Below are 25,645 nucleotides of genomic sequence, written 5' to 3' on the forward strand. Positions count from 1 at the left end.
TGCCCTGACCAGGAATCAAACCTGGGACTTCCCATGACTGCAATTTATAATAATAAGAATCATTAGGAATACAAATTGCAAAATTTCTCAACAGGAAGCTGTTCCTTCAGAAAGAAACATCTCAATTCAGATGACTTGATCACAGCAGCCAAATGCAACAATACTGAATGCCATGTTTTTAGTATTGAGAAGCCCACAGAAACATGTCGATAAGAATAAAAATACATGGTGTCCCCCCCCCCCCGTTTTGTGACTTGAGAAAGAACGCACACGATCAGAGATACAATAATTATAAATCTTAGGGAAGGCAAGAAACCCCCATAATGATAATAAGCAAACCTTAGAACTCACTAAAGGTCAAGCAGTGTTCTAATCTTTTCAGAAGAGTAGCTCATTTAATCCTCACAATCTACTTTTGAAGAAGCAACTACTGTTATTATCTTTTTTTTACATTTGGGGAAACTGACACACAGAACCCTTAAGTAACTTGTATAAGATCATAGAGCTGTTCAAGTTGGAAGTGTTTGAAGTTGAACTTTCAAGTTCAAGGTAAAAAGGCCTCTACTTCTATACTGGGAGAAAAAGTATCACTTTTTAGGAAGATGCATAAATACCTTTTTTTTTTTCTCATTTTTCTGAAGCTGGAAACGGGGAGAGACAGTCAGACAGACTTCCACATGCGACCGGCCGGGATCCACCTGGCACGCCCACCATGGGGCGACGCTCTGCCCACCAGGGGGCGATGCTCTGCCCATCCTGGGCGTCGCCATGTTGCGACTAGAGCCACTCTAGCGCCTGAGGCAGAGGCCACAGAGCCATCCCCAGTGCCCGGGTCATCTTTGCTCCAATGGAGCCCTGGCTGCGGGAGGGGAAGAGAGAGACAGAGAGGAAAGCGCGGCGGAGGGGTGGAGAAGCAAATGGGCGCTTCTCCTGTGTGCCCTGGCCGGGAATCGAACCCGTGTCCTCTGCATAAATACCTTTTTAAGGTAATGTTAATGTATGTATGTCATTAAAGACTCAAGACTTTAGTAAATCTAGTTATCTCGTTCAGGTGCAATATTACCAACTAATAGTAATGTTTTTACCTCACCGTATAAGATACAATTGTAAACAGATGCCTGGAATACTATTTAAAAAAGGAAATATTGTAATAATTTTCACTCAATCAGATAGAAATGATAAAATGTTTTATGTATCAGCATAAAATATTTTTCATTCATTGTTGAGATATAAAAATGTTTTCAAGCCCTGGCTGGTTGGCTCAGTGGTAGAGCGTCGGCCTGGTGTGCAGGAGTCCCGGGTTGGATTCCCCGCCAGGGCACACAGGAGAAGCGCCCATCTGCTTCTCCACGCCTCCCCCTCTCCTTCCTCTCTGGCTCTCTCTTCCCCTCCCGCAGCAGAGGCTCCACTGGAGCAAAAGTTGGCCCAGGTGCTGAGGATGGCTCTATGGCCTCTGCCTCAGGCGCTAGAATGGTTCTGGTCGCAACAGAGCAGCGCATGGGCAGAGCATCACCCCCTGGTGGGCATGCCGGGGTGGATCCCGGTCGGGCGCATGAGGGAGTCTGACTGCCTCCCAGTTTCCAACTTCAGAAAAAAAAAATACAAAAAAAAATGTTTTCATAATTTTGGGGAAAAAAATATACACTTTATGAAAACTACTCCTCACTTAAATTTTTTTTCATTAATTTCTTGCCCTTAGAAAAGATAGTTCCAAAAAAATCACACTTCCCACAGGTAGGAGGACGTTTCACATGGACTCCCATTCAACAAGAGATAACACATTGCCCTTAAGAAAAATGGCAACGTTCTCATTTCTCTGCCCTCTTCCAAGATGGCTTCCTCGACAATCATGGGCCCTGGCTTAGCGCCTCTTCCGGGCTTGGCAGGGGGGTGGGGTCCATTGAGTAAAGCCTGGCGTGCCGGCGCCCGCGACGGAGGCGCGTATCAGGGCGCAGGCGCGGGGAGGGGGTTGGGGAGGACGGGAAGCGGCGAGTAAGATGGAAGATGAGGAGGTCGCTGAGAGCTGGGAGGAGGCGGCAGACAGCGGGGTAAGGAGGAACCGCCGTCCCGGGGCAGGGCCGGGCGGGACCTGGCGTGAGAGAAGCTTCCAGGGAGTGGGTCTGAGGATGGTTATCCCCAAGGAAGGGCTCCACACGCCGGGCTGGGGGTGGTGGAGAGGCCCCCCAGTTCCTGATCGCTGTGAAGGCCTCTTAAAGGGACCGCGTTCCATTTCTTCCTCCACTTTTGCCCGGTGCGCCTTCTTGCGTCCCCCGTCGTGTGCGTCACCCGGGGCGTCCCACCCGCCACCCAAGGCCTGTTTTTCCTGGCCCTTGCTCCAGCTTGCTCACTCGCCCCGCGCCCCTAGGACCCTTCCTTTCCCCTAGGACCCTCCTGCCCGAGGCACCATTTTAAAGTTCCTGTCCTGTGATGAGAAGCGACACACCGTGTGTGTCGTGTGGGTGTGTGCGAGTGGGTGGGGGTTGGTGCGCGGACTGGGGCGGCGTGCCGGGCTCCGGAGAAGGGCAGGAAGGGAAACAGTCGTCTCTGGGCCCCTCAACTCGCTACTAAAATCTTCCACCGCCTTGCTCCATCTGCCACGGTGGGTGAGTGGGTTTTTTCCTCTTTCAGTTTTACTCTGTGAGAGCCCGTTGCTGGCGGGTCGCTAGGGGACGCCTGCCAGAAAGACCGTAAGCCCAGCGGGCAGCCCTTCTCTCCGGGGCCCACCCAGCGATCTGAGTGAGGGTCTCGAAGCGTGCTCGCCGGGGTCGACATGGGAGGCGTGCGATATACAGTAGAAAGTAGCCGCTTTCCAAAGGAGGGCAGGGGGAAGTGGATCGTTTGACATGCTTTTGGAGTTTTTGTTTGCCTTTAGAAGTTGTAGGGAAATAGTTTATTCCAAGCCGGAACAGCCCATTCTATTAAGGTTTGTGATTAATTTGGTCTTTTCAGAGTTTGCGGTTTCGGCGTGACCCTTGTGAAGATGGGGAAATGTCTTTTTGACCTCCCCGTGTTTGCGTCTGTTCAGTGCTGGCTCGAGTGACATCGGCCTTAAAGGTTTAATTGTTGGAAGTAGGGCGTGGAGAGCCGAGTGTACAAGGGTAGAACGGGAGCTGGGGTGTCTTCCCCCAGCGCCTTGCAGGGTGCTTGTCAGCTCTGGAAGAGGCCAAAAAGTTGACCCTCGCAGCAGTGGGTGTATCTCTACGGGAATGTTGAAACTTGGCTTCAAAGTTTTTTCTGGTGGTTCAGCATTTCCTTCACAGCGTTTGTTTTTTCACTGAGCATGACTGAGAATTTGAAGAATTAATTCGTTCAAAAGGTATTTACTACAGTCCTTATGTGCTAACCATCTTTCTTGGATTTTTGTCTTGAGTATAGAAAGCAATTGAAAAGTTTTATAGGGAGCAACAGGTGTCATCTAGGTATTTATTCAGTCAACAAACACTTTTGAGTGTTTGCTAATGTGCTAGGCAGAGTGTGGCTGAGCAGTGACTTGGTGCCAGAGAATGCAAAATTTCCAGTAGAGGCGTCTGGTGCCTACCACTAATACCAGTGAATCATTCCGACACCCCTCATGCCTGCCCCCTGCAAAAAAAGCTTGGCCTACATTCTGAATGTGACTCAAATGATAAATTTCTTGAGCATCTTAGACTTTCTTTGCCTTTCCTCACTTATTTCAAAAGGACAGGAATTTCTCATATTAAAGAAATAAAGTAAAAAACAAAGACAAGTGTAGGATTCAGAAAACTAGGTTTTTCAGAATGGGTAAGTGGCTTAGAGATCAGCTAGAGACCAGTACTGCATTTTTACAACTAAATAAACCTCAGAGATGTAAGATTTAACTTAGAAATTTCTGACATTTGTCCAGTGTTCTTTTTACTATCCTTTACTTTAGGAAAACGCTTTAAAAGTACTAGGTACAGAGATGGAACACAAACTTTGCATCATTGACCTAATGAGCAAAATGTGAGATCCCTTTTATTATCTTTTATTTCATTAAACCATTGAAATAATCTGTACAGGTGTCATTCTTCTTTTATAAACAAGGAGACTGAGTTTAAGGAGTAACAGGCCTTGTGGAAGGTCACACAGATAGTGGGGAAGCTGAGATTTTATCCCAGCTGGTTTCATTCTCTAGCATTTTGCTGCCTCCTTGCTTGAGGACCTGTGGAACGCTTGGGTGTTGGGTATTAACTTTCAATTTTAATATGTTTACTTCAGGCTTACATTTGAAGGGGTTTTTTTTTGTTTTTGTTTTTTAAGATTTTATTTATTAGAGAGAGGCAAGAGAGAGAAAGGTGGGGGAAGAACAGGAAGCATCAACTTGTAGTGATTGCTTCTCGTGTGTGCCTTGACTGGGCAAGCCCAGGGCTTTGAACCTGCTACCTCCACCTTCCTGGTCAAGTGCTCCATCCACTGCTCCATCACAGGCAGGCTGAAGTTTCTCTTGAACTTGATTTCCTATTCAAAATTTACCAAGGGGCTTGTAAATGTGCACTTTTGAAGAAGGGGAGATGGCCTGTAGTGGCACAGTGGATAGAGCGCGAACCTGGAACGCTGAGGTTGCTGGTTCAAAACTATAGGCTTGCCCAATCAAGGCATATATGACAGGCAACCAGTAAACAACATGAAGCAATTACTTCTTGCCCCCCCCCCATCAAATCAATACTAAATAAAATCTTTTTTTTAAAAAAAAGGAGGAGGAGGAGAGACAGGATGAAGCATTATGTCTACATCACTGTGAAACCAACTGACTGTACATGTCTTTCAGATGTAGCCACTTTAGCTTCAGGTTACAGACTCCCAACTGACATATGGTAATGAGCATTAAGTTACTTCTCCTTTGCAAACAAAAAAACCAGAAAATAAAAAAGCCCCAAACCTGAGTGGCAAGAGGACTAGCAAATAGGGTTGTAGACTAATTCTCAAAGTGAACATTCAGACTTTAATGTGCCTAATTGGAGGCAGTTCTAACCCTTGAAAATAGAGGCTTTAGGTGATGATCCCTGTCCTCCACAAAAAAATATTTTGACATCATACTAGGATTACTCTTTTACTTGTCAGTACATCTTAGGTCATCGTTTCCTGCATTATCTTCAGAATACTCAATACAGCACTGTTGTGTCATTCTCAGAAGATTGACTTTGAGAAACACCTAAAGTATTCTGTAAATAGGCAGCTCTTTGCTTTTAGTTAGAATGGTGAATGCTTATCTGATATAAAATTGTCCCTCTACCTGTTTCCTCTCAAGGAGTTACATCCCAATCGAACGAAAATTAAAAAAATATAACTTACATTTCAGGAAAATGCTTCTTTAAAAATATACCACCTTTGAGAAAAATGAAAATGTAAAATTTAGTTAATGTTGATTCAAACTAAATTGTTTCCTTTGTCTTAAGCACATCTCAAGGAACAAATGGAGGGTTTTGTAATTGGAAGGCATTTTTGTGCTCCTCCACCAAAATCATATCAACCGTTTGCTCAGTTTCTGATGGTTTAAAGCAGGGGTCCCCAAACTACGGCCTGCGGGCCACATGTGGCCCCCTTAGGCCATTTATCCGGCCCCCGCCGCACTTCTGGAAGGGACACCTCTTTCATTGGTGGTCAGTGAGAGGAGCATAGTTCCCATTGAAATATTGGTCAGTTTGTTGATTTAAATTTACTTGTTCTTTATTTTAAATATTGTATTTGTTCCCGTTTTGGTTTTTTACTTTAAAATAAGATATGTGCAGTGTGCATAGGAATTTGTTCATAGTTTTTTTTATAGTCCGGCCCTCCCACGGTCTGAGGGACAGTGAACTGGCCCCCTGTGTAAAAAGTTTGGGGACCCCTGGTTTAAAGCTTTATATTTACTTGTTTCCTAATCCACCTTGTTGGTAATGAATTAACCCAGTCCTAGGGGAAGGCAGATGAAACATTTATGAAATTGGACTGGTAGTTATTATAAAGCATTCACAACCTCTCTAATTTCCTTGCATCTCAAAAGTTGCCTTTTATTCTTTATCTTTAGGACAAGTCTTATAGCAATTGAAAAGTGATGTATCTTAAGTAAGTTAAAGGTTGACTAGTCTTTGGACTAAGAATTCAAATTTACTTCCTACCTCCATTGAACCAGTCACCCAAACATTACCCCATTAATGATGATGGGTGATATATAAGCCTATAGAAAGGTGTCAGTAAACATTGAATACCTACTGTGTACCAGGCACTGGCACAGTCCAGTAGAGGAGTCAGACAGGTAAGGCAGCACTTTCTTGGAAGAGGCCTAGATGGGGTACCATGACTGGGATCAGAGACAGTCTTGTAGAGGTGATGCCTAAATTAAGATTCAAAGGACCAGTTGAATTAAGCAGTAGTAAGTTTGGGAGGAGCAGGTAGAGTATGGTGCCAATGCCCGCATTGGGTAAGGAGGCAGCAAGAGAAAATAGTACAGCATTGGAAGAGCTACAGTATTTCCTTCTGGCTGGAGGGTAGGGGGTTGGCAGGGCTGAGTGGAGAGAGATGAGGCTAGAGAGGTATGCAGGGGCCAGAGCAGGAGAGCCCTCCTTGTACTTAGTTCTGGGGAGCTTGGACTTTTTCTGAAAGCAGAGGAGAGCTTTGAAGGCTTTATTTAAAGCAGAGTAGTGATGTAGTTAGATTTTAATTTAAGAGATAAGAACATTGGTTTGCTTTGTTTAGGGAGGAGGCCATTCTGCCTGGAGCATGGCTGCCACCTCACTTAGGAATCTTCAGCACTGCCTGTAACTGTTATCATTATGGAAGGTGTACAGTGGCTGTCGGTAGTGGGCAAATAACAGTGATTTCAGGGCTACCTGATGCTGATTTCTTTTTTTTTTTTTTTTTTACAAAGACAGAGTCAGAGAGAGGGATAGAGAGGGACAGACAGAGAGAGATGGGAAGCATCAATCATCAGTTTTTCATTGCGACACCTTAGTTGTTCATTGATTGCTTTCTCATATGTGCCTTGACCGCAGGCCTTCAGCAGACCGAGTAACCCCTTGCTCAAGCCAGCGACCTTGGGTCCACGCTGGTGAGCTTTTGCTCAAACCAGATGAACCCGCACTCAAACTGGCGACCTCGGGGTCTCAAACCTGGGTCTTTCCGCATCCCAGTACAACACTCTATCCACTGCGCCACTGCCTGGTCAGGCTGATGCTGATTTCTTTATGTCTATCTTTATAAAGAAGGAGTTTAAGAGTTGTGATGTCAGAAAGCACAAATTCAGTGTACTATGCCTAAAGGAGCCGTTTCTAAGCTATTCCTGGTCCTTTGGGGAAGATTGAGTACTAGGGACTATGAGGTCCTCAGAGGGGGCTTTCTATAAAGCATCTGGCCACTTTAAACATGATAGTGCTAAGCAGTCTGTCCCTGGGACTCTGGAAAAAGATGTTTTACTGTGGTTTCAAAGAAAGGAGTATAATGAGCTTTTCACTGGTAACTTCTCAGCTCTTTTCATTGAGGCCATATGAGGGGGCCTGTTCCCAGCATGCTCTGATTGTTAAAGAGAGCTGCCGTGGCTGTGGGCTAGAGATTTGGGCAGTCCGGGGAGATTCTATAACGGGAAAGAACTTACTTGTATTGTTCTAAAACTTGTGGTAAAACCCTTCAAGAGAAAAGGCGCTGTTGTTTAGGTCTGATGACTCCAACATACTCTTGAGCCAGCCTTTATTTCCAGTTCATCTCTAAACTGTGGTGCACTGCCCTGTCCCTCCCATTTAAACAGCAGTTCCTGGCTGTATCAAGTAGCAAGCCTTCACAAGGTATAGTGTGTTTTTTTCCTGCACACTTTCCCCAGAGGAATAGAAAATTTTCCTGTCAGGACAACTGCTGACTTGTTGGTTTCCTAGGAGAAGATTGAGTTTAGCTTCTTATATCTGCAGCCAAAATGCAGAATGAAAACTTTTTTTTTTTAAGTAGTAACCATAGAGATTTCTCTTCCCAAAGGTTTTTAACTTTGCTAGTCTCTGCTGGCCTCTGCCAAGTATACTTCCCTTTAACAGGGAGTTCTATGCAGGATGTTGATAGAAAGATAAAGGTTAAAACCAACTACCACAAATGTTGCTAACTGCCACAATTAGTGACAAATCCCAACAGTGGTCTGTATGTAGATAAGGAATCTTATCCCTAAGGGTAGGACATTTCAAAAAGTCCCTCACAGTAGGTCATCCCCTCCCCACACCCAAAACTCTGCCTTATAAAATGAACACAGGAAATAAGTCATTCTTTTCTAAAAAAGAAATTATAAATATGTACAGTTAAAATTGCATTCTTCAAGGGCATGATCCTTAGATGAGCTCATACAGGGCAGTTGTGACTTAAGTCTGGAAAGGTCAAGACTGTCACCACTCTTCATTAACCTAGAGAGCCGAATTCCCATCCGTCATGCTCGGGCTTTCTTGGCATCTGTGACCCTCCAGCTGTCAGTTGCTTGTGCTGCCTAGTTGCACATCTCACTGGTGAATGGACACTGCCCAGAAGCCTGCAAGCTCCTAAATCCCACAGGCCCTTTACAGAGCATCTGGGTTTTTTTCTTTTTAAAATTTTCTTTATTGATTTTTAGAGAGTGGGCGGGGGAGAAGCAGGAAGCATCAACTCATACTAGTTGCTTCGTATATGTGCCTTGACCAGGCAAGCCCAGGGTTTCGAACTGTCAACCTCAGCATTCCAGGTCAACGCTTTATCCACTGCGCCACCACAGGTCAGACTTCAGAGCATCTTGAGGGGGCACTATAGGCCAGGTAAAGTGCATTTTCATACTCATTATCCCATTGGTCTCAGTGGCCTAATGGGATGTAGGTACTATTATTCCTAGTGTCCTGGAGATGAAATCATGATGTATTCCAGCCCTGGCTGTTGGCTTCACTTTTTAGGGACCTTTTTGGACTTTTGTTTACATTGCTTCTCAGCAGTTAACTATGTAGTTAAGTGCTTTACTATGCTTAGTTGCAGTTTCTTTTGGAGTATTGTTACTTGTTTCTCCTAGGATTGATCCCCTGCTTTTGTAGCCTGGATAATGAGCTGATACATTTTGTGTCTTTTGAGAAACTTGAACACAAGAACCAAAGAATGGTGTTGCTGTCAGTTCTAATACTAAGAACAGTGACTAAAAGTGAGATGCTGGTTGTAATCTTGATGGAAAATAACTTTTTAACATCTGGCTAGTGGAAAGAGATAATATAAATAATTTTTGCTCAGATCTCTTGAAAAGGTTGAATAAGAGATCTTTATATTTGCAGTTATAGACTGGAAGCCTTTGGATATTGGCCTAAAGATTTTGGGGGCTGCACATTTTTAAAATATTGACTACCTTTACTGGGTCTCTGTTGCTGTCCTCTCCTCTACAGCCCCACAACTGTTACCTATTGTGTTCTGTCCTGCTGTCTTTGGCCATTTACTTTATTGTCTAGACTCTAGGCCCTGGAGGCATTGTTTGCTGCCCCTGCTGAGTGCCTTTGATAACTGTGCCCTTGCGTGTTTGATTAAAACCTGGTGGTTGGAGGAGATACAGTAACCATCCTGCAAATCCTGTATGCCTGTTTTCTTTGGGAGAAGAGACTAGCTGTCTTCATTATAATAAAAGGTAGCAAGAAAGGAGTCAGTTACCTCTGCCAGGTCCATAACCCCCTTTCTCTGTGTAAGGCAATAGAAGTCAGAAGAGCCTGACCTGTGGTGGTGCAGTGGATAAAGTGTCGACCTGGAAATGCTGAGGTCACCGGTTCGAAACCCTGGGCTTGCCTGGTCAAGGCACATATGGGAGTTGATACTTCCAGCTCCTCCCACCTTCTCTCTCTGTCTCTCTCCCTCTCTTTCTCTCTCTCTCCCTTTCTCTCTCCTCTCTAAAATGAATAAATAAAAAAGAAAAAGAAAAAAAAAGAAGAAGTCAGAAGAACAGGCTCAAGGTTTAAGTGCCAGGTCTGATTTTTGGACAAATCACTGCCTACCTTTCTCCCAGCTTCTTTTTCTCATTTGTAAAACTGGAGTACTCCGTTTTGCCTGGTGTTGAGAGTTAAAGCGTCATTCAAAGGCACATATTGGAGCAGAGGGTGCTGTTGCCCTGAGTGTGAGGGACATTGTTTGCTTGCTCTCCTACCACTGACAGTATAGCCTCTGTCCAGTAAGGGTGCGAAGTTCCTAAGACTGGCTGAGGGGTCTCATTCTTGCTCTGCTGAGGACTCATACTTTGTTTCCTCTAAGTTACTTAGTGTTGTATGACAAATAAAAGGGGGAAAGCAATAATAAACCCAAGGAAAAGAGGGCCCATTAGACTTTACCCCGTTTATTCCAAGGGTAGGGCTTACCACCATTACTCCCACCCCTGCCTGCTCTCCTTCTTTAAGGTAAAGGGCTGTATAGATTCCCTCCCCCATGGAGACCCTTTGAAGAGGCATTCAAAGCAGAATAATATACATTGTCTCAAGATGGCAGTTACAGAGTTTCCCAGGCCCCCCAGCCTGGGATACATCTAAATTGGTCTCCGCTGAAGAATTGGTTCCTTTTGGGTATTTCTTCACAGATTTAAAAATCTGGGCTTTAGATTTCAACTCAGTTGTGCTCTGCTACTGCTGAGTCCTTCCTTAGAAACCTAGGCCTGGAGGGCGTTGGTCATCCGTTATCCTCCTTGATTAGTTCCTGCGGCCACCCCCAGCCACTCTAGGGAATCTTTTCACTTTCTCCTTTTGAGGTTTAGGGTTCATTTCTGTCACTTACTAGTTGAGTGGCTTTAGGCAAGTCACTTAACCTTGGAGCATGCTATGGGACTGCTGTGTATCCCGTGGGTGTGGTGAGGATCAGAGGTGGTGAAGGAGTGCACAGTGTCTTCCTCACTCATACCTCTGGCAGGTGCTTGGAGAACACAGCTGGCACCCCCACTGCTGAGAAATACCTCAGGCAGCCTTAGTTGTTGTTTTGAGTATGGATTTTGTCTCTTATTTAAGAACCAGATAGACCCAGTTCAAATTCTGGCTCCACAAAGATTACTTTTAGTGAAGAAAAGTGAACAGTAAACAATAATGTTTTTTACACACAATGAAGAAAAAGAAAATAGCCTGGGGGCATAGAAAGTGACTGCCAGGGGGCCATTTTCTTTTTAAAAGGTCTGAGAAGACCTCTCAAATAAAGATAGGTAGAGAGACCTGAAGGGAGTAAGAGCAAGCAAGCTATGTAGAAGCTGGTGGAAGTGCATGCCAGGCAGAGGGAGCCGCCAGTACAAAGGCCCTGGGGCTGGAGCATGCATGAGAGTGGGTAGAGGGGAAAGTGCTAGGGTGGGGAGAGGTCACAGGTAGCAGGGAGCTGCCATTACAAAGGCCCTGGGGCTGGAGCATGCATGAGAGTGGGTAGAGGGGAAAGTGCTAGGGTGGGGAGAGGTCACAGGTAGCAGGGAGCTGGACCCTGTAGACACTGCTAGTAGGCTGTGGTGGATATCACCTTGAAATAGGAAGCCATGCAAGGGATTGACTTGGTTTTTAAAAAGATTATTCTGGTTGCTATGTGTAAATAAACTGTAGGGACAAGAGTGGAAGCACAGAGACTGAATAGGAAGTTATTGTAACTGCTCGTTCAGGGGCTGTAGGTAATTTGGACCAGGGTGTTCACAGCAACAGAAAGTGTTGAGAAAATTCAGTCCATATATATTAAGTTTTTTATTTATTGATTTTAGCGAGAGAGAGAGAGAGAGAGAGAGAGAGATGGGAACATCAATCTGTTCATGTACATGCCCTGACTAGTTATCGAACCCACAACATCTGCACTTCAGGACGATGCTCTAACCACCCAAACTATCTGGCCCCGGGCAGGATATTTTGAAAGCAGAACCAAGATCTGCTAATATAGGATGTGAAAGAAGCATCGGAGGTGATGGACTCCAAAGGCTTTATTTAGGCTAAGCTGCTAAACTGGAACCGTGGAGATGGGGTGGGTAGAGGCAACATGGGAGGAACCAGGCTTGGGTGAGTGGGTAAAATCAAGAGTTTGGTTGTGGACATGCTAGGTTGAGGTGCCTTTTGAAATCTAATTGGGAATATCGAGTTGGCAGTTGTATATCAATGTTTATAAATCTGTGGAACTAGATGAGATCACTTAGTAAACATAGCTACAGAAGAGGGGAGGTGCAAACTTGCCAACCTCAAGGGCTCAGAAGAGAAAAAGGAACCTGTCGTAATTCAGGAGAAATAAAAATACAGAGTATGAGCCTGACCAGGTGGTGGTGCAGTGGGTAGAGCATCAACCTGGGACACTGAGGACCCAGGTTCAAAACCCCAGGGTCACCAGGTTGAGCTCTCACTTGTCTGGCTTTAGTGTGGGATCATAGACTTGATCCCAAAGGTCACTGGCTTAAGCAAGGGGGTCACTGGCTCAGCTTGAGCCCCCAGGTCAAGGCATGTATGAGAAGCAGTCAGTGAACTACTAAGGTGCTGCAACTACGAGTTGAGGCTTCTCATCTCTCTCTCTCTTTCTCTCTCTCTCTCAAAAAAAAAGAGAGAGAGAAGGAGAGAGGTTATTTTCTAGCTCAGCTAGGAACCAGGGGTGCCCCTTAGACTTCTGTTTACTAAAAGATGGCTTGGATTCTTAGGAGTCTATCAGTTGCATTGGTGAACAGGGGATTCTGGTTATCAGAGAGAGGAATGCAGTGCAGGAGCAGGACATTGCACCCTTGACCCCAGGGGAGGCCTTGGGGCATGGGCAGCAGCAGGTCAGGCACCCACTCCCACCACCGTAGTGTTAACAGGTGCAGATTTGGGTTTGTTTACTCTGTCTGTTGCAGTTTGGCGAGTTTGAATCGTTCCCCCAAGGCTTCATCACCCCTGAGTGAACTATAAACTCTGTGTCTTTTTTTTTTTTTTAAGATTTTTTATTTATTCATTTTAGAGAGGAGAGAGAGAGAGAAGGAAGGGGAGGAGCAGGAAGCATCAACTCCTATATGTGCCTTGACCAGGCAAGCCCAGGGTTTCGAACCAGCGACCTCAGTGTTTTAGGTTGACACTTTATCCACTGCGCCCCCACAGGTCAGGCTAAAGTCTGTGTCTTGACCAGCTGGACAGAACAACTGTGATGGTGCTGTGCTTGCTGTACTTCGCACCAAAGCCTGTTTATTTCTCTCTCTTGCCTTTCTTAGTCTCTTCCCCCTTCTCACCTTTTTTTCTTCTTCACCCATCCCTTGCTGTTACAGGAATGACCCTGTCACTAATCTACCTGCCCTTGCAGATACATTTCTGTCCTCTCTGTCTCTTGTTTGTTTTGAAGATTGTGGCTGTGTCACAAATTAGGCTGTTTGAGGTGTCTCCTACCCTGCTCTTCGCCTCATAAGCTTCCATCCCTGACTTTCTGCCAGAGGCTCACACGAATATCCTCCCTGCAAGGTCAAGGGCATCCAGTGGAGCTGTGCTTCCTTGGGGAGCTGAATTTGTAGGTGTCAATATCTGATTTCATTCACCTTGTGGCTGTGGCCTCTCCATTACCTCCCACAAGGGACCAGCCCTATCCAGAACCACCTTATTCCCCACTGTGGTTCTGGATGACGTTCTGCCTCTACCATTTCCTTCTGGTTTCACTTCTTCTCAAAAAGTGTGCACCTCATTTTTGTAGAGGTATAGTCCTGCAGGGCAAGTGATACCTGTGTTTGGTAACAACAGATTTTTGTGTTTGTGTGTGGCAGAGACAGAGAGAGGGACAGATAGGGACAGACAGACAGGAAGGGAGAGAGGTGAGAAACATTAATTCTTTGTTGCAGCTCCTTAGTTGTTCATTGATTGATTTCTTATATGTGCCTTGGCCGGGGGGCTACAGCAGACTGAGTGACCCCTTGCTAGAGCCAGCGACCATGGGTCCAAGCTGGTGAGCCTTGCTCAAACCAGATGAGCCTGCGCTCAAGCTGACGACCTTGGGGTCTCGAACCTGGGTCCTCCACATCCCAGTCTGATGCTCTATCCACTGTGCCACCGCCTGGTCAGGCAACAGATCTTTTGTTTAGGGTTTTAACCCACAGAAAGGAGGCTACTCCACTTATCACAGCACAAAATGTCATCTTCTGGAGTGTGCTCACTGCTACTTAACAAAAAACAAAGAGCCTTCCCTGGAGAACCATAGGAAATCAAACTGTTTTAGCATCTTGCCTCTGATGTGCTATGCCCTAACACTTGCCTTGTGCCCTATGACCCTCCCTGTACCAGAGTCAGAGTGATGAGCTTATGGGTTTCTTTCACTAGCCATGGAGTTTGGGCTTCTAACATGGGAGAAGCCTTGCCCTTGGGCCAGGGCTCTGTGCATCCTTGTAAAAAGGGAAGGTGCCGTTAGATGATAAAATTCCTGGTTGGGCCCACATCTGTGCTTTCTCACAAAATATTGAGGATTGTTCAATTCCATTCAACTGTTGCAACTCTGGAGGAGATGGATACTCTCCTTGTAGTGTACCCTGTAGGAAAGTTTCAACTTGGTCCAGCTCTTCAGAGCATGAGTCGGAGAGCAGATTGATTGCAAGGCCTTGTCCAAGTAGAGAATGGACTGACTCATGATACCTGGAGAGACTCCAGAGCGAGATGCAGTGCCCTCCCCAGCTGCTGGCAGAGCACTCCCTGTCCTGCTTGGACAGCTCTGAGCACGCTGACATCCAGCGGCCATCTGCTGATGGTCAGGATCAGCTTTCCACTGAAGCTGATGGGTTTATAACCCACTCTAATCTGATGGAAGAATCCCTTCTTAGCCGACCTGCCTGGTGTAATGGAGTGTGATGTGAGTGTTAGTTATTGGAATGCAATGAGGCAGTGTGGAATTCAGGGGCGATGAGGAAGAGAGGATCAATGACATGACCAGCATTTTTAGGGGTTTGAGCAATTGTGAGTATTCAGCAGCATAAGGTAGGGCCTCCATAGGCTTTAGGTCTGAGGTTGCCTCTACAATGTACTAATTTGTGAGCTTGGGTAAGTTCCTTAACCTCCCTGAGCCGCATCACCATCATCTAACGGAGAAGGATAAAAGCTGCTTTGTCTATCAATCAGGGTTGGTATGAGCAGAAAATGAGTGTTTGGGAAAGTGTACAATAGCCATAAAGCACTATGTTGATGTAAAGTATTATTTTTAAAGCGAGTAGTTTTATATTACATGCCAAGTTTGCTGGTCTTGTCCTAGTTTAGGGACAGAGACATTTACTCATACATGGATCATATGCCCTCTTGAAGGGCTTTTCCCCACTCAGGCTCTATTTCTTGGGCCTGGGCAGATTCCCTGTCTTCCCTAAGGCCTTGGGTGTCTTATTTGACTCTCACAGTGATGTGAAAGCAAGAGTTCATATCATAAGTTTAAGATTTTAGAGCTTTGCCTGACCAGTGGTGGCACAGTGGATAGAGTGTCAACCTGGGTCACTGAGGTCCCAGGTTCATAACCTGGAGGTCGCCAGCTTGAACACAGGTTCACCAGCCAGAGCGTGGGGTCGTCAGCTTGAGCATGGGATTATCCACGTGATCTCGTGGTCACTGGCTTGAAGCCCAAGGTCACTGTATCTCTTTCCCTTGTCTGTCTGTCTGTCTGTCTGTCTGTCTCTCAAAAAAAAAAAAAAAAAAAAAAAAAAAAACAACATTTAGAGCTTTCCCATAAAAATCTTGAATTAAATTTCTCCTAAAATAGCAGGGCAAATGCTCTTTAGTGCCTTGGTAGTCCTTCACTTCCCCACTGTGCTCCCTGCATATGGAGTTCGGTTACCTGCCTGGCTGGTGGAGGCATTTGGTATTGACCCTGTTTGAAGGTATCTAAATCCCACAGATGGTAAACTTTACATTTATGGTAGAGAGGAAGTTGAATAGGAAGTCTCATTTTTAGATTGGAGCAAAATGATACATTGTGGATCTTTAAAACTGTAAGTTATTTGTAGAAAGCCCTTAAAAGATAATGGATATTAGACTAACGTGAGACATAGTGTTTCTTGGGCAGTGACACTGGCATTAATTAAAAATAGCTGTAGGAGAATCCCAGTTTTGACAGACTGCTGTGGGCATAGATTTTCTCTGACTCTTCACAGAAAACAGCTCGGTCATTCTGGGGGTTTCCTAGCTAGAGAGTTCATGGTTCCCTCAGAACACAGTCTGTTGTGCTTGCCTTTTAATATATTTTGAATCTTTCATCAAACAAAATAGTTTTAACATAACTTAGAACCAATCAGAATGATATCAGTGTCAGATTGGATTTAAGTCTAGGTTCGTATTGTTCATAGGAGACAAAAATAAGAACATTAGAAAGATGAAAAGTAAAAAATAGAGAAACACATATTCCAGGGAATAATGACCAAAAGAAGACTGGCGCAGCTTTATAAATATTAAACAATAGATTTTAAAGCAAAAAAGATCACTTCATAATGATAAACTATTTAATTTACTAGAAAGAATAATTCTTTCTATGATTCTTATAGTCAATAGGTGAAACAAATTAGTAAGAATTTAGAATATTTGAACAATATAGTTATCCAGCTGAAACTGCATCTGTCACTATAAATTTTGTAATTTTTAGGACATGTAGAGCATTTGTAAAAATTGGCTACTCACTGGGCCATGAGGGATCTCAGCAATTTTCAAAGACTTTGTACTAAAGCAATGATTCCTTTTTTTTTAAAGGCATGATTTTTAACATTTTGCGAGTAATAGACTCCTTTGAAACTCCCATGTCTCTTATTAGGGTTAGAGCACTATTGATATTTGGAACCAGATAATTCTCTGCTGTGGGGGACTGTTTTCTGTATTGTAAGATTTTATAAGCCTCCCTGGCCTCTACCCACAAGATGCTAATAGTACCTCCCTTCCAGTAGTGACAATCAAAAATGTCTCCAGACATTGCCACATGTCCCCTGGTAGGCAAAATCAACCCTGATTGAGAACCACTGTACAGATCTTCTCTCCAGAGAAATATATAATTTTGCATAGTTTCTCCCCTCTCTAGAATCTAGATGGTCTCACCCTCACTGAAGATAGCTGAATGGGACATTTTGTAAGAAAAAGCAGTGGGGCAGCTAAGGAGCCTGGACATGCAGTCTGCTGTTTACACAGCTTCCCCTTGTCATGTGTACGGACTCGTGGAGGATTCCTGGAGTGCGTGGGGCTGAGGGGCTGAGGGGCTGAGGACTGAGACTGCCATTCTCCTCCACAGACTTGACGCTTCTGTTTTGTTCTAGGCCTTTTTTTGCTAGGCGCTAACTACAGACAGTTAAAATTATGACAATAAAAAGTAGATTATAAAATATGTGATGCATGTGATCATGAAGGAATGTAAAAGGGAGAGTTTATCTCTGAGGAGCAGGTGATTACCTATATGGGATCAGAGAAGACTTCACAAAGGAGAGTAGGTAGCCAGACTGGGTATTGCAGGATAAATGGGAGTTTGCAAGGGGGAGGACATTGCAGGCAGGTGTCTCAGCACCATGGGTTCTGGGGGTTAGTAAGAGCTCTGTGTTGCTGTGGTGTAGAACAGGAATAGAAGACAACAGAAAGTATGGGTGAGGTGTGCTTAGGAGCTTGAACTTGATTGGGCAAGTAGTTTGAAGCATTTTAAGTGGGGAAGTGACAGGGTCAGATTTGTGTTTAGAAAGTTGATTTGAGTGGCTCTGTGAAGGACAGCTGGGCGGCCATGCAAAGAACCCAGCTGAATGATGAGGTCTAGAACTATCACTGTCCCTGTGGGGATGGAGGGCAATGAACTCACAGGAAGTCAGGTCCCCAAAGCCCAGAGTTTTAGTAAAGGGAGGTCCACATATATCATCTCAAAGGACACAGTCATGTCCCTGGTCAGAAAGGACATTGCCCTTAGCTCTGAAAAATAAAGACATAAGTTTTTATTTGAGAGAGATTTCTTTCCACTTTTTATATACATTTTTTTCCTCTAGGAAATAGACAGACGGTTGGAAAAAAAACTGAAGATCACACAAAAGGAGAGGTAAGGCTGCTGTCTGGTCTGAGGGCTCTGCTGTCTGCCGTTTGAGAGCTGGGCAGTCAGTGATGTCCTCCAGCTGGCTTTAGGGTTAGCAGGTCAGGCTCCTGGGCAGTGAGTCCTTCCCTCAAGGACCTGGTGGCTTTGGGCGTGAGACTGGAGTGTGGCACCTGACTCCTACCCCAGTGGGCTCCCTAGGTGAGGTGGTTTGTTGGAAGTGAAGTGGTGACAATCATAAGACTTGGGTTTTAGGCCTAGCTCTGCTCCCCGTTGCTCTGATGTTTGGGACAAGTTGATTCCCCCTCTGGACATCAGTTTCTTTTCTCTTGTGACATAAAGGGGTTGGATGGATGGTTTCTCTGGGCTTTCTGTGACTTGGTGCCTTAGGGCATCATTATAGGGTGTCCTGGAAGAAAGGATTCTCAGAAATTCTTAGACCTTGTAGGTCACTTCATTCCCCACCCACAGAGCAGAGGAAGTGGATTTCCAGAGCAGGTGGAAATTGACTTCAGCAGTCTGTCTTTGGGCTTAGGTAACCTTTCAGCTTCCCACAGGGACAATGACAGGGAGGAGGAGGAGAGGGCCTCTCTGGACTTGCCTAATGGTCTACACAGACATTCCCCAGGGAACTCGGGTGTCCTGCCTGCCCACTAGCTTCCCTGGGTCCCTTCCTCTTTGATCAGATTGCTGGCTCCTTGTCCGCTCATCTCAGCAACCACACTAACACCTGGTTGCTGTCCCCTTGCCATGCCATTCCTGTCCTGCCCAGGACTTGTTTTATTCCTCTGACAGCAGCTGAGTTCCTCCGGAGTCCTTACTCCTAACAACCAAGGCTCTGGAAACAGCTGCCTGTGGGCTGTTTGGTTCTGAAGAGAAGCTAGTTGACTGCTCTGGGGAGGGTCTTTGTGGCTGTTGAGGGGTGGTCGTTGCTGCTTGGATTCCTTTTTTCCTGTGGCTTTTGTTTTTTTTCCTTCCTATGTTGTTTTCCGCCTCTCCTTGTGAACACATCGCCTGATGTGCATGTCCACCAGCCTTGGACAATGCTTCTCCTTTGAGCACTGCCAAGCACTGTGTCTAGAATCGTCCTTTCCCCCCAACCCCGCCGCATCCAGCATACCAGAGAGCCCTGGTGAGCAAGCTGTCTCTGCTCAGAAGCTCTTCTGAAGAGGTGACCCAGTTATTTGGTGGTAGCTTGTCTCTGGGAGGCACAGGTCACTCACCAGAAGGCTGAAGCGGTTTGGTAAATCCTGTCTTGGTGCCAGGCAGGGATGGCGGAGTGGGCTTCTTGGTAGTTTGGTATGAGTGTATGTGGTGGAAGACCTTGCTGGGAGTGAACACTTTGTTGATCCCCAAGCTAAGGGGCTCCCACCACAGCAGCTTGTTACACTGATCTGTGTAGGGAAGCTGGGATTTGAACGGAAGTCATCGGATTATGGACATGTAATGTTTTGCTATAGGGGCCAAATACTGGTTGGTGTAACTGTGATGAACATGGGAATAGGAGCAGAAAATGAAGTGGTGTTCCAGCCCCCTTTGCCCGGGGTTAGGTCTGAGGAGCCGACCTGTGGCCTGTGCGAGCTTATGGCAGGGTTGCTCTTTCGAGAAACCCTTGTTGAGGAGTGAGAATTCTGATGTCTGGTCAGAGACCAGAGAACAAGGATTAGAAATAGGAGGGTTAGGAGAAGGCGATGAGGGGTGGGTGTGGGACATGGATGGGCCTCTTCAGTCAAGGGCTGGACTGTGAAGCCGTGTTTGCTCTTTGTCAGCAGGAAATCCAAATGTCCTCCCAAAGTGCCCATTGTGATTCAGGACGATAGCCTTCCCGCGGGCCCCCCTCCACAGATCCGCATCCTCAAGAGGCCCACCAGCAACGGTGTGGTCAACAGTCCCAACTCCACCAGCAGGCCGGCCCTTCCTGTCAAGTCCCTAGCGCAACGGGAGGCAGAGTACGCCGAAGCCCGGAAGCGGATCCTGGGCAGCGCCAGCCCTGAGGAGGAGCAAGAGAAACCCATCCTCGACCGGTGAGTTTAGCTGCAGGCTGTCAGCCCCGCACCAGGCCACCATCAGGTGGAGGAGGAGAAGGAGAGAGAGGAGGAGGAGGAGGACAGAGGAGAGGAGCCTGGCTGCATGTAGAGTCATGAGAAGCAGGCAGAGTCAGGGCTGGGCCCATGGTGGCCCCAGCAATCCAGCCAGCCTACTGGGCCAGTTCATCGTGCCACACTGGCTCCCAGACTGCTCAGAGAGACTTGAGGAGGTCCTGGTTCACTGGCACACGGCCTCTGCAGACAGTGTTCGGGGAAGTGTGGCATGGAGGTAAAAGTATAGGCTTTGAGTCAAAATCTGCTAGAGTTGGAGCCTACCTCGGCTGCTTAACCTCTTTGTGTCTTCATAAGCTGATAGTACCTTTCTCATCAAGTTGTTGTGCATTAAATGACCATAGGGGTCTGGGAACCCTGCTTGACACAATGGAAGTGCCCAGTTCAGTGCTTAGGTGTTATTGTCTGGTTCTCATAATAATAGCTCACTGGGATGTTTTTGTGAATTTTCTAAATTCTTTTTTTCTGGGTTTTTTTTTCTTTGCAGTCCCAGAGGTGGTATTTAAGTTTGTCACCTCCTGGTAAAGCAGTATTTGTTCAAATAGCCTCTTTATAACTTTGAGAGGCCTCCTTGGGCTTGATGTTCTGGAACTTGAACTAATCTGTGTTCCTTCTTTCTATCCCTTTGTTACTTTGTTAGGCTTCCATTATGTCTCCTCTAAGCGTGCACTTGGCAGAGTAGAAAAAGTCCATTTCTGTAGTGATATGAGTAAACCATTAACCACATGACTTAGAGAGAAGTGGGTGGGAACCAGTGCTGGGGGCTGGGTCGCTCTTCTGAGCTCTGGCTTAGGAGGCTGTACCTTGACCCAACACTCTGTCAGTCTGCTCATGGTTCTGTGGAGAGTGAGCTGTCCATGGTCACTGCGCTGTTCAGCTTGGGCCTTGCACGCTCCACGTGCCTCTGGAGGCCTGCTGGTGAGCCAGACTGGTATTTAAGTTTGTCACTGGTATTTAAGTTGCGGCAGGGGCTAGAGGGGGACGTGGGCTGCCCACACCACGCAGGAGCTTCCCAGCCTGCAAGGCCCTGAGTCAGCTTGCCAAAGCAGCAGGCTCAGGGGCCAGAGTTGGCTGATAGCCACTAGGACTTCTGCCCCAGCTGCAGGGGTGCTTGGTTTTAAGATATGGGGATCTCTTTCAAACCCTTTTTCAAGCTTCCCTCTGATCTTCTTTCCTTCAGGCCAACCAGGATCTCCCAACCCGAAGACAGCAGGCAGCCCAATAATGTGATCAGACAGCCTTTGGGTCCTGATGGGTCACAAGGCTTCAAACAGCGCAGATAAATGCAGGCAAGAAAGGATGTCACCGCTGCCGCCATCACCGCCTCCTGGGTCGTCCGCCACGGGTCGCACTGCCGTGGCAGACAGCTGGACTTGAGCAGAGGGAAGGACCTGATTTACTTGCACTGTGATCCCCTTTGCTCCGCCCACTGTGACCTTGAACCCCATGCACTGTGACCTTCCCCTTTACCCCCCCTTCCCACTGTGATTGGCATGTCTACAAGGGCTGTCCCAAGTCAATGGAAAGGGAAAGGGTGGGGATTAGGTGACCTGAGAGTAGAGAGTCGACAGTGCCACTTGGGGTAAAGCCAGTGCCAGCAATAACAGTTTATCATGCTCATTAATTTGGGATTTCAAAACAAAGAGAACTCCCGTCCACCCGCCCCCAAGTGCATGTCTTCATCACTTAAAAGCAAGTTCCATTTAAAAAATATCCTTTCTTTTTTTTTCCTTCCAATTTTTGTTTGTTTATACAAATACCTGATTTGCAAGGAAAAGTGCATGGGAGGGTTTTAGCAGTTTAATGAATTTTTAATTAAGAAAGGGTAGTTTGGTAGTCTACTTAAAAATGTTTCTGGGAAATTTACTAGAAACATTAACCAATAGGTTTTTGGTGAGCTTAGCTTCTCTATACCTACTGCCGCCCAGAAAAGGGGCAGGGCTCTGTAGCCCCCAGGACAGATGAGCACCCCATGCCTATACCTCCCTCCCCCTGGCTAAGTCCCAGGGCATCATGGCCCTACTTGGAGACTGGGCTAGTTCTATAGGCTCAGAGAGCCTGGGGAGGGTGCCAACCCCACCTCTAGTATTTTGGGAGATAGGGAAAGTGAACACTTTCCCTTCCCGTTCCCCTCAGGGTGGTTCCCTACCAGCCAGGCCTGCTCCTTCTAGGAGAGGGTGGGGAGTGAGACTGCACTCCTGAGCTCACAGGTGAGGGATGTGACACGTGTTCAGTCTTTTGCTGTCAGCACAAGGAAAGCCAAGAGAGAGTGTGGCTCCAGGACTCAGCCTCCTGCCTAGTGTGGTCAGAAGGTGTCTGTGGAGTGCCGTCTCTGTTGATGGCAACAGCTCAGTAACTACAGCTGGTGCGTCTCCTTTGTGAAGCTGCCTAGGGAGCAGACCGCTCTGCACACGTCGGGGAAAGACGAGCTGCGCGTTGCGCAGACTGGTGATGGCAGACTGGCTCCCCACAGACCCAGGCTCTCCTTCGCCCTTTGTCCAGAGCAAGGGCCTGGAATGAAGGCAGCTTCCCCTCTGTCCCTGGAGTCTAGAGATTTGCTTTAGCTCCTGAGGTGGAAGAGACTAAGGGGCAGCCGCCCAGAGCGGCTCTGTGTGAACTGTCTGGCTCCTCTCAGGCTTCTCGGGTCTCTTCCGTTGCACTGCGCCTTACCCCTCAGCCAGCACGAGGGCCTCCCCACTCAGTGGATGAGTTTTGGAGTGGTTGGTGTGACATTTCTGTGATTAGGGCAGCTTGTGGTGGCCGAAGTGACAAGCTCGGGTTTGGAGGATCACTACCTTTGGATCACCTGGCTCTCGGCCTTGCCCTATGGGAATGTAGGCCAGGCCCAGCAAGCCATGTCTCACTCCATCTTCCCCTTGGAAGGAGGGCCAGCTGCCAGCTGAATCAGCAGCTAGCTTGTAGCACAGCCTTAAAACTGTGTGAAGCCAGGAAATTGTCTGTGAGTGGAGCTGGAACAGAACTTCAGTCAGTGAGAACCCACAGTGTGTTGAGTTGTGCCCACAGAGGGTTCTGACTGGGCATTGCCTCCAGGAGTGGGCCAGTGAGAAGGTTGGCTGCTGTCTTTATAGTTCCACTGCCCTGACCAAGTTTCCTCATTCTCAGTGTTCAGTGTCCACCCCTCGTGTAATAGTGGTTTCTGGCCCAAGGTGAAACTGTCCTTTCAGTTGGAGAAAGGTACAGATGTGGGCCAGGTGGGAAGGCAGAAGTGCTGATTGCCCAGCCTTGGGGACAACCTGTTCTTGCCACCCCGCCCTCCCCTAATGGAGCCAGAGGGAAGACTGACTGATGGGGGTCTGTGGACTGAGGTTATAGCAGGGACTAGTGCTTCCACCTCCCCCTGGCCAAAGACGGGGCTCTGCCCGCTGTGTGCCTGTCACCACCCACTAGCAGTCATTCCTTGGCTTCCCAGAAGGAGAGGTAGCGGGCAATTTTTTTAAAAAAGAAACAAAAACAGGAAACTATTGTGTTAGGGGAGGTGGGAGGGGAGATGGGAGAACGGTTTGGATTTTGTGTGTTTGTGTTTTTTGTTTTGTTTGTTTTTTTTTTGTTTTGGGGGGTTTGTTTTGTTTTTTTTTGATAGGTGTCTGTAACTTTCCTTAAGTGCTTTTTTTTTTTTTTTTTTTTTTTTTTTTTTAACTTTTTAAAGTGAGCTGCAGGCTTTGGCTTGGAAACCCCCCGGGGGGGGGGGGTACAGAAACCTGAGGCTGCTGCCCCTTTTTCTGCCTTCATGGTACTGTTCCCTTCTCCCAGCTCCTCTCTGACCCCATGAGCCAGGCCTCAGACCTTCTAGCTAACTGCTTCCCATGAGCCACTACTCTGTGTCAGCCTATAACCAAAGGAGCTGGGGGTCTGGGCCTGGTGACCAACCCTTCTCAGCCCACTCAATCAGGGTGCTCCCCACCTGCAGGCAGGAGGCAACACCCTATCTGCTACCATCAGCCCCTTCCAGAGCCCACTGCCCCGCCCTGCTCTGTCCAGCCCAGCCATACCCTGCTCTGCCCCATCCGGGGACGCTCTGCTCAGGGATGGGCTGGTAGGGCGGCCCCAGCCTACCTGGTAAGCAGAGACTCTAGAAACCTCTTGGGTCCTGTTTTCTGGCCATGTGATCCCAAGGGTGCACATGGGCCCCTTGGGTGTCTGAACAGAAGGGCATGGGAGGGAGGGCCACACCCCTGCAGTCCTGCTCTGCTGGTCTAGCGGGCAGCTGCCCACCCCACCCCGCACTGCGGGCTCCTGAGTCGGCAGATTAAGCATTTTATAAATTGTATTTTAAATACATGTTTTAAACTTGTCAGAGCCTTGTCCTCATTTCAGTCCTTGGCCTCCTAACTTCTTGCTTTGTCTGCTTATTTAACCACTGGGAGCTACCTCTACTCAGTTCCAGGGAGGAGCGCTCTTTCTTTGTTAGAGAAGTAGGCCTGGTGTGTGTGTTGGAGGCAGGGCAAGGGCCCACGCCCTTGGGCTCCAAGGAGAGGGGACCCTACGGTCCTGGGGCTCTGTTGGTGACAGCATGGGAAAGCCCTTCCTGCTCTTCCATGGGGTCTGCCCCTTTTAGGGGTCAGGGTCTTCTCAGTGTTTCCCTTGTGTTCACCACTCCCTTCGAGCAAGTGCAGAGAATTCCTGCCCTTGTGGGGCTCCTAGTCCAGAAGGAAACACTCATCTGAGGAGCACCCTGCTCTGTTGTTTGAGAGAGCGCAGAAGATACAGACTCTTCACCTAGGGCCACCTCTAGCCAGGGCCCTGACCAGGGGTAGGGTTTTGAGGTGCACCTTGCTTCAGGGTTCCCAAGCCCGAGGAAGGCTGGGGCCCTGTGCCCTGAGAGCCCAGTGGAGGGGTGAAAACCTGGGGGCAGGGGTTCTTCCCTGACACCAGGATCTCAAACAAGCAGGTGAGTGCCCAGAGGGTAGGGGCCCCAGCACCAGACAAAGGCTGAGGTTCTTGGTGTTTATTGGCTTACCAGGCCACAAAAGCAAAATCTGACAACAGTCCTTGCCTGATGACCTATCTGTCTGCAGGCCTTGAACAGCTGTCCAGAGCCAGGACTCCGCAGGGTCAGTGGGTTCGAGCCGGCACGGAGCTGAGCCACTTCCGGCTGTCAGAGCCGTGCTCCCTAGGAAGAGGAGTGGGAGGAGATGAGACATCCCCCTGTGCCCAAGGGGAGAGGGGCCTTCCCTGGGAAGCAGTGAAGCCAGCAGTCGGGCTCAGGGGCCTGATTCCAAGTCCATTGTTCCTTTATCCCCAAATTGCGGGAAGGGGAGTACTCAGAGGATGCGACCCTCTACCCAGAAGCTTAGTCTGTTTCCTGCTGCTCCTAACATGAAGCAGACTTGGGCAAATGACTTGAGTGTAAACTCTGATGAGCAAGGTTGGTAGTGCCAGCCTAAGAGAAAGACGTTATGTGCCACTGAGTTCTGGACACAGGAGGGCGTAAGTACCCCCTGTCTTAGGAACAATCTACTTGGTATACAGGCCCTCCACAAAGGTTAGTCCCCCCCCCCCCCTTCTCCGTTTTCTTCCTTGGGGCAACCGTCTCCCAGGCATCATTTCTCGGATGGATGAAATCTCAGGTTAGGCCAAGGGCCTAGTAAGGAAGGAGGTGGATGGGCTTGAGCTGGGGACCCTACCCTGTG

General features: G+C 47.4%; 2 protein-coding genes across 3 annotated transcripts in view; one reads left to right on the forward strand and one right to left on the reverse strand.

The window, feature by feature from the left end:
• The first annotated feature begins 1,924 nt into the window (after nucleotides 1-1,924).
• Nucleotides 1,925-24,309, forward strand: SZRD1 (SUZ RNA binding domain containing 1). 2 transcript variants are annotated; one of them, XM_066375183.1, is made up of 4 exons: nucleotides 1,925-2,048; nucleotides 17,855-17,904; nucleotides 19,665-19,919; nucleotides 21,175-24,309. In XM_066375183.1, the coding sequence occupies exons 1-4, from the start codon at nucleotides 1,998-2,000 to the stop codon at nucleotides 21,275-21,277; spliced, it is 459 nt and encodes a 152-aa protein (XP_066231280.1). In that variant the 5' UTR covers nucleotides 1,925-1,997; the 3' UTR covers nucleotides 21,278-24,309. The 2 variants fall into 2 exon arrangements, with proteins under 2 accessions (XP_066231280.1, XP_066231281.1); XM_066375184.1 differs by having other exon boundaries at nucleotides 19,668-19,919.
• The window catches only part of SPATA21 (spermatogenesis associated 21), a 51,390-nt gene continuing 47,990 nt past the window's right edge, over nucleotides 22,246-25,645 (reverse strand). The window contains exon 12 of the mRNA XM_066372632.1: nucleotides 22,246-25,125. Coding sequence (XP_066228729.1) covers nucleotides 25,068-25,125 — 58 coding nt within the window. The 3' untranslated portion in view covers nucleotides 22,246-25,067. The remainder of the gene's footprint in view (nucleotides 25,126-25,645) is intronic.

The sequence above is a fragment of the Saccopteryx leptura genome, chromosome 3 (genome assembly GCF_036850995.1).
Source record: "Saccopteryx leptura isolate mSacLep1 chromosome 3, mSacLep1_pri_phased_curated, whole genome shotgun sequence".
Classification (NCBI taxonomy): Eukaryota; Metazoa; Chordata; class Mammalia; order Chiroptera; family Emballonuridae; genus Saccopteryx; species Saccopteryx leptura.